General features: G+C 46.1%; 1 protein-coding gene across 5 annotated transcripts in view; it reads right to left on the bottom strand.

The window, feature by feature from the left end:
* DOCK11 (dedicator of cytokinesis 11) overlaps positions 1–15,061 on the bottom strand; it is a 215,723-nt gene extending 200,662 nt beyond the window's left edge. For 3 of the 5 annotated variants that reach the window (XM_061408367.1, XM_061408366.1, XM_061408368.1), the window contains exon 1: positions 14,833–15,061. In XM_061408367.1, coding sequence (XP_061264351.1) covers positions 14,833–14,934 — 102 coding nt within the window. In that variant the 5' untranslated portion in view covers positions 14,935–15,061. The remainder of the gene's footprint in view (positions 1–14,832) is intronic. The other 2 variants (XM_061408365.1, XM_061408369.1) reach the window with 1 other exon arrangement.
* Between the last annotated feature and the right edge of the window lie 2,524 nt (positions 15,062–17,585).

Below are 17,585 nucleotides of genomic sequence, written 5' to 3'. Positions count from 1 at the left end.
TCTTTACGTTTTAGCTGAGGGTAGAAAATTCCATAGGCCTGAACTGGCCAAATGCCTGCTAAGTGTCTGGCCAGCTTGTATCTTGAAACACCTCAAGTCTGAAAGCAGTGCCCACTTACAAGAACTCCAGACTGAGAGACTTTTGTGTGGGAAAATTTTTTTTTTAATTATGAAGAATTTAAGAAAACATCCAAACTGAAATTGCAGACTGCAAACCTATATTGCTTTCTTCCGGCCAAAATTCTCAAAAGGGATTGTGCTTTCTCATTCTAATTCTGTGAAGATTTCTGCACCTGGTTCACAGTGTGCCAGTCTATCAGACCCTCCTCCAGACCCTATGGTGTTCCTCATCCACCATAAGATCACCATTCCTCAACTTCCAGCAATGCCTGAGCACTAGGCAGATGCCCCCTTCTTATTTACTGGAACTTGTGACTATGTTATATTACATGGCAAAGGGATTCTGCAGATGTGATTAAATTAAGGACTCTGAGGTGAGAAGATTACCCTCACTAGTTATCCTGGTGGGACCAATGTAATCATGAGTCTTTCTAAGTGAGGGAGGGAGGAAGGCAGGAGAGTGAGAATCAGTGAAGGAGACGTGATGACAGAAGCAGTGTCACTATGACACGATGTGAGAAAGACCTGACCAGACATCGCTGGCATGAAGACAGAGGAAGGGGCCATGAGTCAAGGAATGTAGGCAGCCCCCAGAAACTGGAAAAGGCACCGTAAGAGCTCCCCGCCTAGAGCCTCTGGGAGGAAGTGAGGACTTACAGATACCTTGGCATTAGCCCAGTGAAACCTGTTTCAGACTTCCAACCTCCAGGACAGTGAGTTTAATAAACCTGTGCTGCTTTAGCGGAGAAGGCAATGGCATCCCACTCCAGTACTCTTGCCTGGAAAATTGCATGGGCGGAGGAGCCTGGTAGGCTGCAGTCCATGGGGTCGCTAAGAGTCAGACACAACTGAGTGACTTCACTTTCACTTTTCACTTTCATGCACTGGAGGAAGAAATGGCAACCCACTCCAGTGTTCTTGCCTGGAGAATCCCAGGGACCGGGGAGCCTAGTGGGCTGCCGTCTATGGAGTCGCACAGAGTCGGACACAACTGAAGCGACTTAGCAGTAGCAGTAGCATCAGTGCTGCTTTAGACACTAAGTTTGTGGCAATGTTTCTAGTGGCCAGACGTAATTAACAGACCATGCGTCTGGTGCACATCTCAGCAGGGCCACCGCTAGAACTCCTCATGGAAGTATTCTGCCTCTTCTGAGTTCTCTAAGCAGACCTCCTGCTAAGCTCAAGCTATTGTGCAGTCACTGTGAGGGTAGGGCAGTCCTCCTCAGGATCAGCAACAAGATGAGAACCCTCCTAGAGGAACTGGGCACTTGACTGGCAAACCAAGACAGAGGGTTAGATACGGGGTCAAGCCCAGGACACAGGGACAGCAACCCCTGGGGACAAGAAAGAAGATCAAACCCAGGGACCAGCAGTGGATTTGACAGGGCAGAACCAACAGCCTAGATGACTTAAGGCCCAGCCCCCAAGCTTTGAATACAATGAGTTTTCCAATGTCCCCTGCTTAGGGCTCTGCACCTGGGGTGATGCCAGGCTGGCAGTGGACATCCGAGTAGCTCCCGCTCCACACTGAGGTAGCAGGGCAAGGGAGCTGGGCATCAATCACAGAACTGAAGTGAGAAAGCCCTGCAGAATTCTCCTCTGACTTCCCCAGTGAGAATTCAGCCAGACCATTTCATTTTGTTTGGAAGGGGAAGACAGAGGCAGAACTCCTCTGTAAGCAGTCACGTGGCTCACCAGCAGTGGAGGAGTGATTCTCCCCCAGGGTCAGGTTAGCAGGGAGTACCTTCTTTGCGGCACAAGCACTAGAGCATGAGCTAAACACTCTGCTGGCAGAAGAGAGCTGTGGCGCCTATGAGCTTTCCAATAACTGTTTTGTTCAGTGTTTGCAACAGTTGATGGAGAGCCCTCCTGGATTTCAGTTCTTTCTGGGTGGGAAGTTAGGCAACTTAGAAGGTGGTATGCCCTCCTTCAGGTCTCTAGGAAGTCATTTAATGGACCGAAGCCTTGAGAACTTGTTAACCTATGAAAATAAACTGGTTTTGCCAACAACATTCTTCTACTCATGCCATGAACATTGACAACAGGTCCTGTAAGGCGTAAATCTGGCAGTTTGACAAGTGGGAAAACTAAACTGCTCATATAAAAGGCATGGAGAGAAATATATATGTTGTTATTTTTGGACAGCACTAACCTGCTTGGGAAAAAAAAAAACAAACCCCATAAAAAACAGTTCCCTGAAAATGATCCCATGTACCTCAGCTGAACCAGTGTCCTGGAGATATTTTTTCCCCCATATCATTATTCAAACAGCAAAGAAAGGAAGAACGGCCAATGGCAAACAGTTCTCAAAATCCTTTGGCTGACTTTGGCAAGGAAAAATCTATACTGATCTTGCCTGCATTGCTCAATAACAACATCACCCCTCTTTTTTTCCTTCTGTCCTCACCTTCTACTTTCCCATAAAAGAGACCTAAGCTTGTTCAGAAATAAACACTGTTTCCCAATAGGAGGAGATCATCACCCAAACCACACTAAAAGAGATTCCTCCACCCAATCTATTGTGGAATCTGGCCCGGGAGCTAGTGCTTCTTTACCTGATTATGCCAAAGAAATTGAAACACCTGGAGTTCATTACCTGTTCTGTCATTTAGCAAACATGGGTGGCCTACAGCCTGCCTCACTTGAAACCATGCCTCTGTTCCCTTCTGATGGGAGAGAGGTGACGACAATGCAGTATGCATTTCATAGCGACCTGGAAGAACGTGTGAGGGAGGTCAGAGACATAGCTGCAGTTTTTTAAAACTCTTCCTAAGATCAGGGCTATAAAAATACAAGGGCTTTTCATTGTCCAACCACCATTTCGTACACAGGCATTCCCCAGCCTCCTGACCCACTTCACCGAAGCACTTCAAATAAAGATGTTCTGGTCTCAGAGGCTTAGAAGAACACTTGACTTCTTAGTTAAATCTCACCCAGTCCAATCTTTAAGCCACTAGGGAAAGCAACAGGAGGGAAAAACTGAAGTATCAGAGTACCTTCAAACATTTCTCTGCAGCTTGAAACATAACACAATCTGACATAAGCTGTTGAGAAAGGCCAAAATATAACTTCCTGTCAACAATAAACTCAATGGGCAATAAAAATAAAGTGGCAAAGAATGGCAGGAAATCATTAATAGCAAATTTTGGCGTGATTGTGTAAGGCTCTGCATAGACAATAGGTAAACCTCACATCCCTGGAACAATTGGCATGTTTTCTACCGTATCAACCACAATGGAAACCTCTCCACACCATTCCTAATAGAACTGACCCTGCTACTGCAAAACCAAGATAACTGGGTAGAAAAGGACATTAATTTCTTGCTGCTACTGCTAAGTCACTTCGGTGGTGTCCGACTCTGTGTGACCCCATAGACAGCAGCCCACCAGGCTCCCCCGTCCCTGGGATTCTCCAGGCAAGAATTAATTTCTTAGGAGACCTTTAAGCTTGAAACGTGCCCACTAAAATTACATGTTTCCACAATACATCTTTTAAAAGGCATTTGAATGTCAATATTCATTTGATTATTTTTGAAGTAAGGATGAATGCATGAAATGAAGATTAATAAAGTTTTGAGAGGGAAAGGAAGGGTTGTTGAAGTTCTAGTCTTCCATACAGAGCCCAGTGCTCTTCTAGCCACGCTTTTGCAGGAACCATGATAAAGAGCCAGTCATAAGTTCCCCAGACCAGAGAACCTTCCCCGGACATGGGATGGGATGTTCTTCCCCACTAGACAACTAGCCTTCCCACTCATTCATCTGGCTAGTCTGAAAGCAGGAACTGCCAAAAACCCAGAGTTTTTGTTTTGTTCCTACCTCACATCCACTGGGCTCTCTGATATGACCCCATCCACCTGAGAATGGCGGTTCCCCAGGACCTCATGGGCAGCCAGCTTATTCTGCCAAGAGGGAATGATTCTTAGCTCAGCCATGTATGTAGCTCACCCTCTGGGGCATTACCTGGAGCAAGGAAATAAAAAAGCAAGAGTAGGGATTCCTAACCTTCAAGCTATGACAAACCTAGACAACATATTAAAAAGCAGAGACATCACCTTACTGAGAAAAGTCTGTATAGTCAAAGCAATGGTTTTTCCAATAGTCATGTATGGATGTGAGAGTTGGATGATAAAGAAGGCTGAGCACCAAAGAATTGATGCTTTCAAACTATGGTGCTGGAGAAGATTCTTGACAGTCCCTTGGACTGCAAAGAGATCAAACCAGTCAATCCTAAAGGAAATCAACCCTGTATATTCATTGGAAGGACTGATGCCAAAGTTAAAGCTCCAATACTTTGACCACCTAATGCGAAGGAAAAAGACCCTGACGACTCATGGAAAAAGACCCTGATGGAAAAAGACTCATGGAAAAGACTCTGATGCTGGGAAAGAATGAAGGCTGGAGGAGAAGAGGGCAACAGAGAATGAGATGGTTGGATGGCATCACCAACTCAATGGACATGCGTTTGAGTAAGCTCCAGGAGTTGGTGATGGACAGGGAAGCCTGGTGTACTGCAGTTCATAGGATCTCAAAGAGTCAGATATGACTGAGTAACTGAACAACAACAGGGCTTCCCTGGTGGCTCAGTGGGAATCCACCTGCAAATCCACCTGCCAGTGCAGGAGGTAGGGGTTTGATCCCTGGTCTGGGAAGATCCCCCATGCCATGGAGCAACTAAGCCCAAGTGCCACAACCACTGAAGCCTGTGTGTCTGGAGCTCATGCTCCACAAGATAAGCCACCACAAAGAGAAGCCTGAGTACCACAACCAGACAGTAGCCCCCATTTGCTGCAACTAGAGAAAAGCGCACGAAGCGATGAAGACCCAGCATAGCCAAATCCAGGGATGCAAGGATTCTTCAATATCTGCAAATCAATCAATGTTATACACCACATTAACAAATTGAAAAACAAAAACCATATGATTATCTCAATAGATGCAGAGAAAGCCTTTGACAAAATTCAACATCCATTTATGATAAGAACTCTCCAGAAAGCAGGAATAGAAGGAACATACCTCAACATAATAAAAGCTATATATGACAAACCCACAGCAAACATTATCCTCAATGGTGAAAAATTGAAAGCATTTCCTCTAAAGTCAGGAACAAGACAAGGGTGCCCACTTTCACCATTAGTATTCAACATAGTTTTGGAAGTTTTGGCCACAGCAATCAGAGCAGAAAAACAAATAAAAGGAATCCAAATTGGAAAAGAAGAAGTAAAACTCTCACTGTTTGCAGATGACATGATCCTTTACATAGAAAACCCTAAAGACTCCACCAGAAAATTACTAGAACTAATCAATGAATATAGTAAAGTTGCAGGATATAAAATCAACACACACACAAAAAAATAATTCCTATACACTAATAATGAGAAAATTGAAAGAGAAATTAAGGAAACAATTCCATTCACCATTGCAACAGAAAGAATAAAATACTTAGGAATATATCTACCTAAAGAAACTAAAGACCTATATATAGAAAACTATAAAACACTGGTCAAAGAAATCAAAGAGGACACTAATAGATGGAGAAATATACCATGTTCATGGATTGGAAGAATAAATATAGTGAAAATGAGTATACTACCCAGAGCAATTTATAGATTCAATGCAATCCCTATCAAGCTACCAACGGTATTCTTCACAGAGCTAGAACAAATAATTTCACAATTTGTATGGAAATACAAAAAACCTCGAATAGCCAAAGCTATCTTGAGAAAGAAGAATGGAACTGGAGGAATCAACCTGCCTGACTTCAGGCTCTATTACAAAGCCACAGTTATCAAGACAGTATGGTACTGGCACAAAGACAGAAATATAGATCAATGGAACAAAATAGAAAGCCCAGAGACAAATCCACACACCTATGGACACCTTATCTTTGACAAAGGAGGCAAGAATATACAATGGATTAAAGACAATCTCTTTAACAAGTGGTGCTGGGAAAACTGGTCAACCACTTGTAAAAGAATGAAACTAGAACACTTTCTAACACCTTACACAAAAATAAACTCAAAATGGATTAAAGATCTAAACGTAAGACCAGAAACTATAAAACTCCTAGAGGAGAACATAGGCAAAACACTCTCTGACATACATCACAGCTGGATCCTCTATGACCCACCTGCCAGAATATTGGAAATAAAAGCAAAAATAAACAAATGGGACCTAATTAAACTTAAAAGCTTCTGCACATCAAAGGAAACTATTAGCAAGGTGAAAAGGCAGCCTTCAGAATGGGAGAAAATAATAGCAAATGAAGCAACTGACAAACAACTAATCTCAAAAATATACAAGCAACTCCTACAGCTCAACTCTAGAAAAATAAATGACCCAATCAAAAAATGGGCCAAAGAACTAAATAGGCATTTCTCCAAAGAAGACATACAGATGGCTAACAAACACATGAAAAAATGGTCAACATCACTCATTATCAGAGAAATGCAAATCAAAACCACTATGAGGTACCATTTCACGCCAGTCAGAATGGGTACCATTTCACGCCAGTCAGAATGGCTGCGATCCAAAAGTCTACAAGTAATAAATGCTGGAGAGGGTGTGGAGAAAAGGGAACCCTCTTACACTGTTGGTGGGAATGCAAAGTAGTACAGCCACTATGGAGAACAGTGTGGAGATTCCTTAAAAAACTGGAAATAGAACTGCCTTATGATCCAGCAATCCCACTGCTGGGCATACACACTGAGGAAACCAGAAGGGAAAGAGACACGTGTACCCCAATGTTCATCACAGCACTGTTTATAATAGCCAGGACATGGAAGCAACCTAGATGCCCATCAGCAGATGAATGGATAAGAAAGCAGTGGTACATATACACAATGGAGTATTACTCAGCCATTATAAAGAATACATTTGAATCAGTTCTAATGAGATGGATGAAACTGGAACCTATTATACAGAGTGAAGTAAGCCAGAAAGAAAAACACCAATACAGTATACTAACGCATATATATGGAATTTAGAAGGATGGTAACAATAACCCTGTGTATGAGACTGCAAAAGAGATACCAATGTATAGATCAGTCTTATGGACTCTGTGGGAGAGGGAGAGGGTGGGGAGATTTGGGAGAATAGCATTGAAACATGTATAATATCATGAATGAAACGAGTCGCCAATCCAGGTTCGATGCACGGTACTGGATGCTTGGGGCTGGTGCACTGGGACGACCCAGAGAGAGGGTAGGGGAGGGAGGAGGGAGGAGGGTTCAGGATGGGGAACGCGGGTATACCTGTGGCGGATTCATTTCGATATTTGGCAAAACTAATACAATATTGTAAAGTTTAAAAATAAAATAAAATTTAAAAAAAAAGAAATGAATACATTTTTTTTTAAGGCAAGGGTACCTGCTTCCCTTCTACCCATTTACTGTTGTCTGTTGACTTGTCACACATACACAAAAGACCTCCTGCACACCATCAAGCCCAGGAAAAATAATGCAGGCCAACAGTCATTCAGTGCCCTCCATGTGCCAAGCCCTGGCCCCCAGTGCTTCACATGCAACTCGCTGAAGCCTTTCAACAAACCCACAAGAGGGTTCTCGAGGCCCAGAAGGTTAAAAAACTGGCCCAAGATCACCCAGCTAATAAGCCACTAAGCTGGACTTTGAACCCAGGCCGTAAGCTTTCAGAGCCTACTCTGCCCTACTAAACACGCATCACAGGCAACGGAGCTGAATGAAAGTGTCCCTGCAAGAGTTGGAAAGGCATCTGGCTCTGAGCTGATATAAGTGACATGCTAATGTTGCCATGAACCCCGCTGCAGTCTGACAAAAGCTGAAGGAAACCAAGAGATATAAATCCCAAACAGAGATGTATCATCAAATGACCGTTAGGATTTACAGAAAAGGGGAAACCGCTCTCGCGCTTTCTCCCGTCTGTGGTTTCTGGCCTTCCCTTCTGTGTTTCAGAAAGAAAGAAAAAAGAAAATGGCACACACAAAAAAAACTAACAACTTTTCAACATACTTATGATTTTATGTGTCAGAAGAAAGCAAAAGCAGAGAGGTGAAGACACCTCTGAATGGAATTCCAACAAACGAGCAACAGGGGCTCCCAGGGTGGAGCGCTGGGGGTCTAGGAAGATAGCAAGTCAAGGAATGGCAAGATGAGTGTCAGACAACTGCCCTTTACTTTCTCCATTCTTATGTTTTTTTAAAAAAAGGCCTCTGTAGTTCAGTAAATGTGGGCAATGCCAAGAAGAACACTTAATTAGCAGAGGCTCATTTAACACTAACACTGTTGAGCCCAGAAGGATCAAACTCTTGAAAAACCCTTAAGGATCACAAAAAAGATCGTCACAGGGCCCTGGGCAGAAATGATGTAACTAGCTGAAGAGAGAAGCCACACCACCATCTTCTCTATTTCAGTCATTTGCATACATCTCATCTCCCTTCCGGGCCTGACAGTCCCTCCAGGGCAGGAAACCTCCAGCCTCTTTGGGGCAAAGAGGCTAGTGAGGCTGAGCCCTTGGAGAGGAGGCTGCTCAACGGTGACCTAACTTCCCATGAAGTCTGGAGAGGCCGCTATTGCTGCCCGGCCTCCCACTTCCCTAATCACCCCCAAAGGTGCAAACTTCTTCAATCAGCTAATCTCTCCTACAATCTCACCTCACCAGCTGCTCAACCCTGGCTCTTCCTCCCCTTCCTAATCCCATCTGGGACACTCTTTTGGCCCTCAACAACCCCAGTCTTTTGCCAAAACACAACACTACTCACTCTCTCCCCTCCCCTCTCATGGAACACGCTGATCCTCCAGATCACCCGGGTGGACAAACTTCAGCCATCTTGACTCCACCTCTCCCCATCCCACTTTCTCTCCCTCCCACTTCTTCCTTTCCCCACTCCGATGCCCCCTTCAAGACATCACTAAATCCTGTTGATTTTATCACTTCTCTTCTGCCTTATCTCCATTGTCACTGCCTCAGTTATGCCTTTGTTGTCCCTCTTCAGAGCCATAGAGCTACATTTTAACTAGTTACCTGGCCTCCAGGCACCCAGCACCAGGTCCCATCCTCCATATTGTTTACAGTGTATCTGCTGCCAAGTCCCTGACTTCTTGGCTCATATCCAAAATGGGTATGAAATACTGCTCCCTTCTTTATTGTAATCTGTATTAGACCCTTCCAGAATACAGTTTTTGTTATAGAGAAATCTAGTAACAGTATTTCATACGCATTTTAGATACGAGTCAAGAAGTCAGGGACTTACCTTTATGAATCACTTATACATCAGACACTTTCCTAATATTACCTTCTTTGACCCCACGAGAACTCCACAAGGTTAGGACAACTATCTACCCCCATTTCACAGATGAGGACAACAAGATCTGGTTACTTGCCTCAGTTCACAATGCAAGCTGGTGACAGAGGGCAGATTCAAGCCCAGGTCTGACTCTTGAACCTGGGCTCTGCCTTCCATATTTTAAGGAGGACACTGAAACCTTGGAAAGGAGCCCAAACAAGACAAATGTGATGGTAAAGCATCTTGAAACCAAATCATGTGAGGAAGGAACAAAATGAAGGCTGTTTGGCTTTGGGAAGAGAGAATTTTAAAATGCCATGGTGGCAGTCTCCAAATATTTGAAGGGTTGTCATGTGAAAGAGGAAGCAAACATTCTGTGTGGCTCCAAACAGCAGAGCTGGGCCTAGCCTAGCAGTGGAACTTACAGAAAACACATTTCAGCACAACATTTTTACCCAGCCCTCTCATAGGCGGAGAGTGGCTAAGAAGCTAGTCCCCGTTTGTCAGGGGTGGTACAGGGGACATTCCTGCCTTGAGTAGGCAAGTGGCCTAGATCTGTGTTTCTGTGCACTGTGCACATCAAAATCACCTTGGGTTGTTTTTAAAAATACAGATGCCTGGCCCCACCCCAGACTTATCGAAACAGAATCTTAGGGCTAGAGACCGTTAGTGCGAGGATTACAAACCAGGAAATAAGTCTGTAAGAAGGTTCACTCGAATCCTCAAAAGAAGAAATACAAATAGCTAATCACACATGCAAACTTGTTCCACTTCAAGACTAATGAAAGGAATGCAAATTAGAAGAGTGTTATGCCCTTGATCACCTATCAGATTGCAAAGGTTAAAAAATATTAATTGCCAGTGCTGGATGCGGGGTGGGGAGAGGAACACGCACACATTCTGGTGACGAAACAGTAAATGGTAATAACATTCTGCAGCGCAATTTAACATCAGGTTTAAGGGGAACTTTTAATGCTAAATACGTATCTAATGTTGGAGCAAACAATTCTGGTGCTACAAATTTATCCTAGATGGTCAATCTAGCAAGTTTGAAAGTACCTGCTCAAAGATGTTCATTCCAATCCATGTTTATACCTGCACTGTCTAAAATAACTTTATGCAGTGATGGAAATTTGCTCTCTGTGCTGTCCTACTTGCCAATTACTAGACACATGTGGCTATTGAGCACCTGAACTGTGGCAAGTGCAGTTTAGGAGCTGATTTTTAATTAATTTTAATTTTTTAATTAATTTAAATGCAAATGTAAATAGCCACAGATGGCCAGTAGCTACTGTCCGGGAGAGCTTGTGTTCAGAATGCCACAAAATTATAGCTTCTCAAGGTATCAAACAATAAAGGATGATTAGCTATAATCCACCCACAGTGTAATTTTTGGCAGTCGTTAAACATGATTATGTAGACTTATATTACTGATGTCAAGAAATGTTCTTAAAATATGGATAAGTGAAATAATTATTTAAAAGTTTGTATGATAAATTTGTTTAACACATTCAGCTTAAGAAACAAATTCTACTATTTGGTGCTTCTAAGTAACCTCTGCACTGGGCTTGCAGACAGATCCTTCCTTTTCCAAACCTGGAAAAGCCAAGGAGCAGCGAAGACTATTTCATTGAGAGCCCAGCTAAGTCTTTGAACTGGAGTGTGCGTGTGTGTGTGTGTGTGTGTGTGTGTGTGTGTATGTTAGTCGCTCAGTCGTGTCCAACTCTTTGTGACCTGCTATAGGGCTACACTTCTCTGTCCATGGGATTTTCCAGGTAAGAATACTAGCGTGAACTGCCATTTCCTTCTCCAGGGGGTCTTCCCGACCCAGGGATCGAACCCAGGTCTCCTGCATTGCAGGCGATCAAAACCCATTGCAACTGGCTTTATTATTTTGTGCTCAATTAAGTATATTCCACAAATTCCCTTGGGAAGAGGGAGCAGGGGAGCTGATTCATTTTCAGGCCTTCCCTAAGTGCGAACCTAAGGAACACTTCTGGGTGTGTGTGTGTGTGTGTGTTACAGGGGTGAGTGAGTGTGTGTGTGTGTGTGTGTGTGTGTGTGTGTGTGTGGAGAGCTTTTCTCTACTGGCCTTGTGTGCAATGGGGCCAGCCTGGGGACCATGCATGCATTGCCTTGCCTCAAGGGGCTACAACCCGTAATATCTAGCAACTCTTTCCTGATCCTTTGGCGCACAAGGAATTGAGGGTATATTCAGCAGCAGCAAGCAAACAGTTTTGAAACACCTACTAGGCGACTTTCCCAGGCTGACACAGGGACTCCTCCCAAGGGCAGCCAGAATACAAAAGGTTTATCAAATGGCTTTGTCCCCTCACAGGCACAAACCGCTCCATCCTGAATTCTAACAAAAACAGCACTAAAACTCTGCATTCTAAAATGTGTGTATATATGTAAACACTTCTCAGTTAATCACATACACTCTCAGGTTATAATATTCCTCCCCAAGTCTTTCTTGAGAAACCTCTGCCAGTGGTTAATTCTGTAATTATCCCTTTGCTTGAGTTAAAAGTATCCTTCATAAAAATGCCAAACTTACAGGAAAATGCAGCCACAAAATGGTCTTTCTTTCTCTGCTTCATTATTTAGTTAATAGAGTCGAGGAAGTACTGATAACTGGATGAAGGTCTGAATACACAACTACATGCTATATATAGCCCAGGCCTTCTGAATTTTTCAAACAGTGAACAAAACTGAATGATGTTAGCAATATGCCAAACAGGGTATAACTGGTTTTTTTTTTAAACAAACCACCTAAACAGGAAATTCTGTATATTTGTTCAGCTTGGTGGGTTTTCCAACTTGTAGTAAAAGATACACCACAAGAAAGCTTGATCTACAGCAGGAATGACTCCATATTGGAATCTAATGAATGTGACTCCATGTTGAAGCCCTAACTTGAGTGTCGTGGGTTTACAGCAGCAAGTATAAATCCCACCTCAGCTGTCACAAATAAACATTTTGGGTCTTAAATCAGAAAAGAATCAGACGTTATGTCGGCAGCTGCAACGTGCATGGTCTACTCACTCTCCAGTCACGCGTGGCTTTACTTAATGAGCTCTTGGTGTCAGGAAAACAGGGGCCAAGAAAAAGAGCCATTTAGGAGAGTATACTCCTTTATGATTGTTTCCTCATTTCTTAATTGACTGAACCACTTTAAAACAGCATTCACTAATGTGCTATGAATAATCTATAATTGACGTATGTATATAATCTGGGCATCCTCCTGATAAACACATATGTACACCCAATCCAGGCTGGAACTAATGAAACAAATGAAAATAAAGTAATCCACATTCACTCATCATTTTAAGGCATCTAGGATTGTGTCTTGCACACAGTAAGGACTCAACGGATATAGATTTAGATTCCTAGAATCAGTTCTCCCCACCTCCCAAAATTTCAGTGTGGACTACATACCAAAGTAGTAAATAAATATTTCTGTGCCTTGCCTGTTAAAGTCTGTAGCCTTGGTTCCCAAGTAAGCTAGATTGGAGTCTCCTCCCACTAACAGCTTTCTGAGCTTTGCCAAAGAGTCAGTGGTTAGGAAGGTACCTATGTTACCCCAAATTATTTTTCAAACCCGAAAACCTGGGCAAGAATGCTAATGTTAACTTTACGCTGCTGAGGGTGGCAGGTCAAATGCTGGTCAAATCCCAGTGGAGGTTTGCTGAGGCCCATTTATTCTCTTGAGACCATCTGTCCACTTCACAGGGTGTGGTAGAGAGCCAGCTACCCCTGCTTAAGTAAGATTTTTCTTTCTTCCTGAATTTAGAAAAGGGTTTCCTGTGCTAGGGAGATTGAATCACTTGTTAACAATCACCCGAGATAACAGCCCTGGTATAAATTCCCTACACACAGCTTGTTTTCCAATCTTAAGGGGCTGTGCTGACAATCGAGGTTCCAATCTGACCCCAACAGGACCTCATTCTACAATCAGTGAGACACACAATCAGCCAAGTCCATTAAAACAACATTAAAGGTCTGGGTTTTTAGCTCTGCTAAACAGCAGGATTAAACTTTCAAGGTTCCAGCCAGGATAGAGAGATTTCTTTAAAGTCACTTGGCTTTGCACAGTTGTAGCTATTAGGGATCAGATCTTTATCTCAAAGGTACATATTTTGCCTTTGATCCTCCTCCAGAAACTCCCACTAATGTCAACTTTCTCCACAGTTGGGATCAGGTCCCTGGCCTCCTTTTTTTTTTTTTTGGCCTCCCTTTTATGTTGGTTTTATCAGATACTACAAGATCAACAGAAAAATTACATGGAAAGGCTGTGAAGTTCCCTTGCGATGATAAGTTGTTTTAACAAAAACAGCTCACTCTTAAATGGTGAAATTTAAACACAGCAGATAACTTGCTGTAAGGTAGAGGGACCAGAGAGAGATGAAAACGACCAACCAACCAACCAACCAAAGCAACAAAACAAACAGTAATTAACCAGTCTGATTGCTTATTTAGGTTTTGATCGCTGGTCCAGGAAATTGGCAACAAGCGGCTTGAAAACAGAAGAGGCCCGTTAGTACCCGTCCGCTGAGCTCCCGAGTCTGACAACCCGAGGGTACAACGGAAGGGTTCCCAAGGGGTCAGCTCGCTTTCCAATCCCCATCCCCCAGCCCTGAGCGGTGGGGCTCTGAGCCCAGGTCCTCCATCCCCAGACTAGCGCACACCATCTTCTCCTAAAACCCCATGGGCCCATCTCCTCGCCTCTGGAGCGCTCCCGGGTCCCAGGGGACACCCTGGCCCTGCGGCTGCCGAGCCCGCGCCCACTCGCCCCGGGACCCCGTTGTCTCCAATCCGCTCCCTTCTGGGCGCCAGCGCCAGCAGCACCCCTTCTACACCCATCACCACCCTCTCCCCAGTAGCAGGAGGAAGTCGCTGCGCTTCCTCCGTTCTCACCGCCCGCCCGAGCTTGGGCGCCCGGGGCTTTTTGGGTGGGGTTCTTTTTTTGTGTACACGGTGTGAGTGTCTGTGTGTGTGTGTGTGCGTGCGCGCGCGTGCGTGTGTGTGCAAAACGCTCATCGCATCCTTCCGCCTAGGCTGCCTCAGGTGCGGCCAGGAGGGAATCAGGATCTCGCCGCGCCGGGGTCTCAGGCTCTTTGTGCGGGTCTCGGGGAGCAGGGTCCGCTCTCCAGCTCACGCTCCCCTCCCGGGGCCCGGTTCCGAGCCCCCGATGGCCCGTCGGCGTCCAGCCAGGCGCACGCTTCCTCCGCCGTGCGGGGCAGCCGGGCAGCCGCGGCGCTGTCAGCGGGCACCTGGGACTCGGACCCCCAGCGATGGGTGGCCGCGGCCAAAACTTACTGAAGCGGAGCAAAAAGCGCGGAGCGCACCGGGCGGCCACAGGCTGAGCCGTCCGTCCCGGCCCGGCGCGCGCGCGGGAAGCCGCCCGATCGTCCTCGCCTGGAGCGTGTCCCTCGGGACCCCTCGGTCACTCACCAGCACCACCGAGCTCCGCACGGCCTCCGACACGCTCTGCCGGAGCTCGGCCGCCGTGCCAGGCTTGCTGAGCCGCTTGGTGAATTTGCGCACTTCGGCCATGGCAGCGGCGGGCAGGTCTCGGCGGGCGTGCTCAGTGCCCGGGGCCGGGGCGGCCGCGGCTGCTCCCCGTGTTTACACGCCGGCTGGCCGGCCACATCGCAGCTCGGCGGCGGCGCGGCTCCCGCGGCTCCTCCTCCCGCCCCCGCGGCCCCGCCCTCCTTCGCTCGCTCGCAGTCCGGCCCCACAGCAGCGGCCGCTCCCTCCCCTAGAGAGCCGGAGCTCCGCGCGCGAGCTGCGGGAGGAGGAGGGTGTGTCTGGCGGGGAAGGGTGTGCGGAGGGGGAGGGAGCGCGGGAGGGGGGCCCGGGGTCACGAGGGAAGAGGGGGGAAGTGGCAACCGCTCGGGCTCCGCCCGCAGCTGATGTTGCTGGTGCAGCCGCATCCGGGAAAGGAGATCTGGCTGCTTCATTTTTCGTGTGTATTTGGGGGGTGGCGGGGGCGGGGGGACACGGAAAGTCGCCAAGAGTGCAGCACGCTCTTCTCCAGCGCTCCTTTCCCACCCGTTAGGCTGCAGTGCCCGCTGGAGGGCTGGGGAACTCTAGCCTCCCCTCGCCCCTCAAGCCCCCAGGGCAGGGGCGCCAGAGGGGCTGCGGAACGACGTGGAGCGGCCGCCTATTGTGTGCTTCGCCCGGGAGGAGTCACGCCGATGTCAGAGGTCGAAGGAGGGAGAATGGTTTTCCGGCCGGAGCGATATGCCTGGGTCACCTCCCCACACCGTTTCCTTACCCATCGGTCATCCTCACGTTTGGGGCGGTGGGGGGCAGCCTCGGAGTAGAGAGTTGCTGTCGCGAACCCACCCCGCAATCCCCCCCCGCCCCAGTGCAGGGAACAGCTGGGTGGTGGGGGCCTGCACCTGTGGCAGGTTGTCTAGTTGGGCAGAGACTGCTGTAGGCCGGGGCGCGGGAGCCAGGGGGCGGGTAGGACGGTGGTATTGGGAAGGCAATTACCTGGAGTCCAGAGGATTTACTGATCTTCTAGAAGCGTTTACACACCGTCCTATCACCTCTCCATTTCCCACTCCTTTCCTTATCCTCTTCACCTTCCAAGAAATTGTTTCCTAAGAATCAAGGAACATATTCTGAACCGAGATGTAAAATAAAGATGTTTAAGACAGAAATAAATCACAAGCTGGAATCAAGATTGCAGGGAGAAATACCAACAACCGCAGATGAGGGTGAAAGAGGAGAGTGGAAAAGATGGCTTAAAACTCAACATTCAAAAAATGAAGATCATGGTATCCGGTCCCGTCATTTCATGGCAAATAAAAGGGAAAAAAGTAGAAACAGTGACAGATTTTAATTTCTTGGGGTCCTAAATCACTGTGGATGGTGACTGCATCCAAGAAATTAAAAGATGCTTGCTCCTTGGAAAAAAAGCTTTGACAAAACTAGACATCGTATCACTTTGCCAACAAAGGTCGGTATAGTCAAAGCTATGGTTTTTCCAGTAGTCATGTATAGATGTGAGAGTTGGACGATAAAGAAGGCTGAGCGCTGAAGAACTGATGTTTCCAATTGTGGTGCTGGAGAAGACTCTTCAGAGTCCCTTGGACAGCAAGGAGATTAAACCAGTCAATCCTAAAGGAAGTCAACCCATTGGAAGGACTGAAGCTGAAGCTCTAATACTTCAGCCACCTGATGTGAAGAGTCAACTCATTTCTCATTGCAAAGAGTCACCTGATGCTGGGAAAGATTTAGGGCAGGAGGAAAAGGAAGTGGCAGAGGATGAGATGGTTAGATGGCATCACCAAATCAATGGACATGAATTTGAGCAAATTCCGGAAGATAGTGAAGGAGCCTGGCATGCTGCAGTCCATGGGGTCACAAAGAGACAGACACAACTTAGCGACTGAACAACAAGACAGAAATAAGGATGTGAATCTTGAAGTACTTGTGACCCTGTAAAGCCTCCTCAAGTGCAAAGTGAGGTTCTGCTAACTGCAGCAATTTTGTCTGGTTACTTAATGTGTTGACAGTTTGAAAATGACCAGTAATTTCTGTGGATCCATGCAGCGCTTCTAAGTGGATCCTACCACTGCCATAAGGGCACGTTCCCCACTTTTCCCATCTTCAAAGAACAAACAGTCACACCTACATATAGGGCATGCATGGTTGATGGCTTCTGTGAGTCCAGGGAAGGCCAGATCTCTTAGCAGCATGACTATTGCAGCAGCCATCACATTAGTCCCAATAAAGCATAGACAAAGTTTCCAGAGAGTTTGGGCCCTGGAAGTCCTGTAAAGGAAAAAGCCTTTTATCACCGATCTTGGCTTTGCACAGTGCATGTGTGTACAAAAGTTGTTAATCATTGAATGTTGGTATATCAGTCTGAATTCACCCCTCTGTTCCATGAGTACCTGTGTGTTCCATACTGTTGGTTACCTCCACAATAGCCATAACACTTTTTCCTTGCTAAGGGAGCCCAGATTCGTTTCTGGTATCAGCAGAGCCACGGGGCTTAAGAAATGCAGACCCAGCTCCAGGTGATGAATTATGACTGGTTAAAAAGAAAATCATGATAACCTCACTCTCCTTTACCAGTTGCCATTGTTCAGTCACTAAGTCGTGTCTGACTCTTTGACATTCCATGGACTCCAGCATGTCAGGCTCCTCTGTCCTTTGCTAACTCCCAGAGTTTGCTCAAACTCATGTCC

This window comes from Bos javanicus, chromosome X, assembly GCF_032452875.1.
Source record: "Bos javanicus breed banteng chromosome X, ARS-OSU_banteng_1.0, whole genome shotgun sequence".
In the NCBI taxonomy this organism is placed as follows: domain Eukaryota; kingdom Metazoa; phylum Chordata; class Mammalia; order Artiodactyla; family Bovidae; genus Bos; species Bos javanicus.
This window is presented reverse-complemented; position numbering and strand designations above follow the sequence as displayed.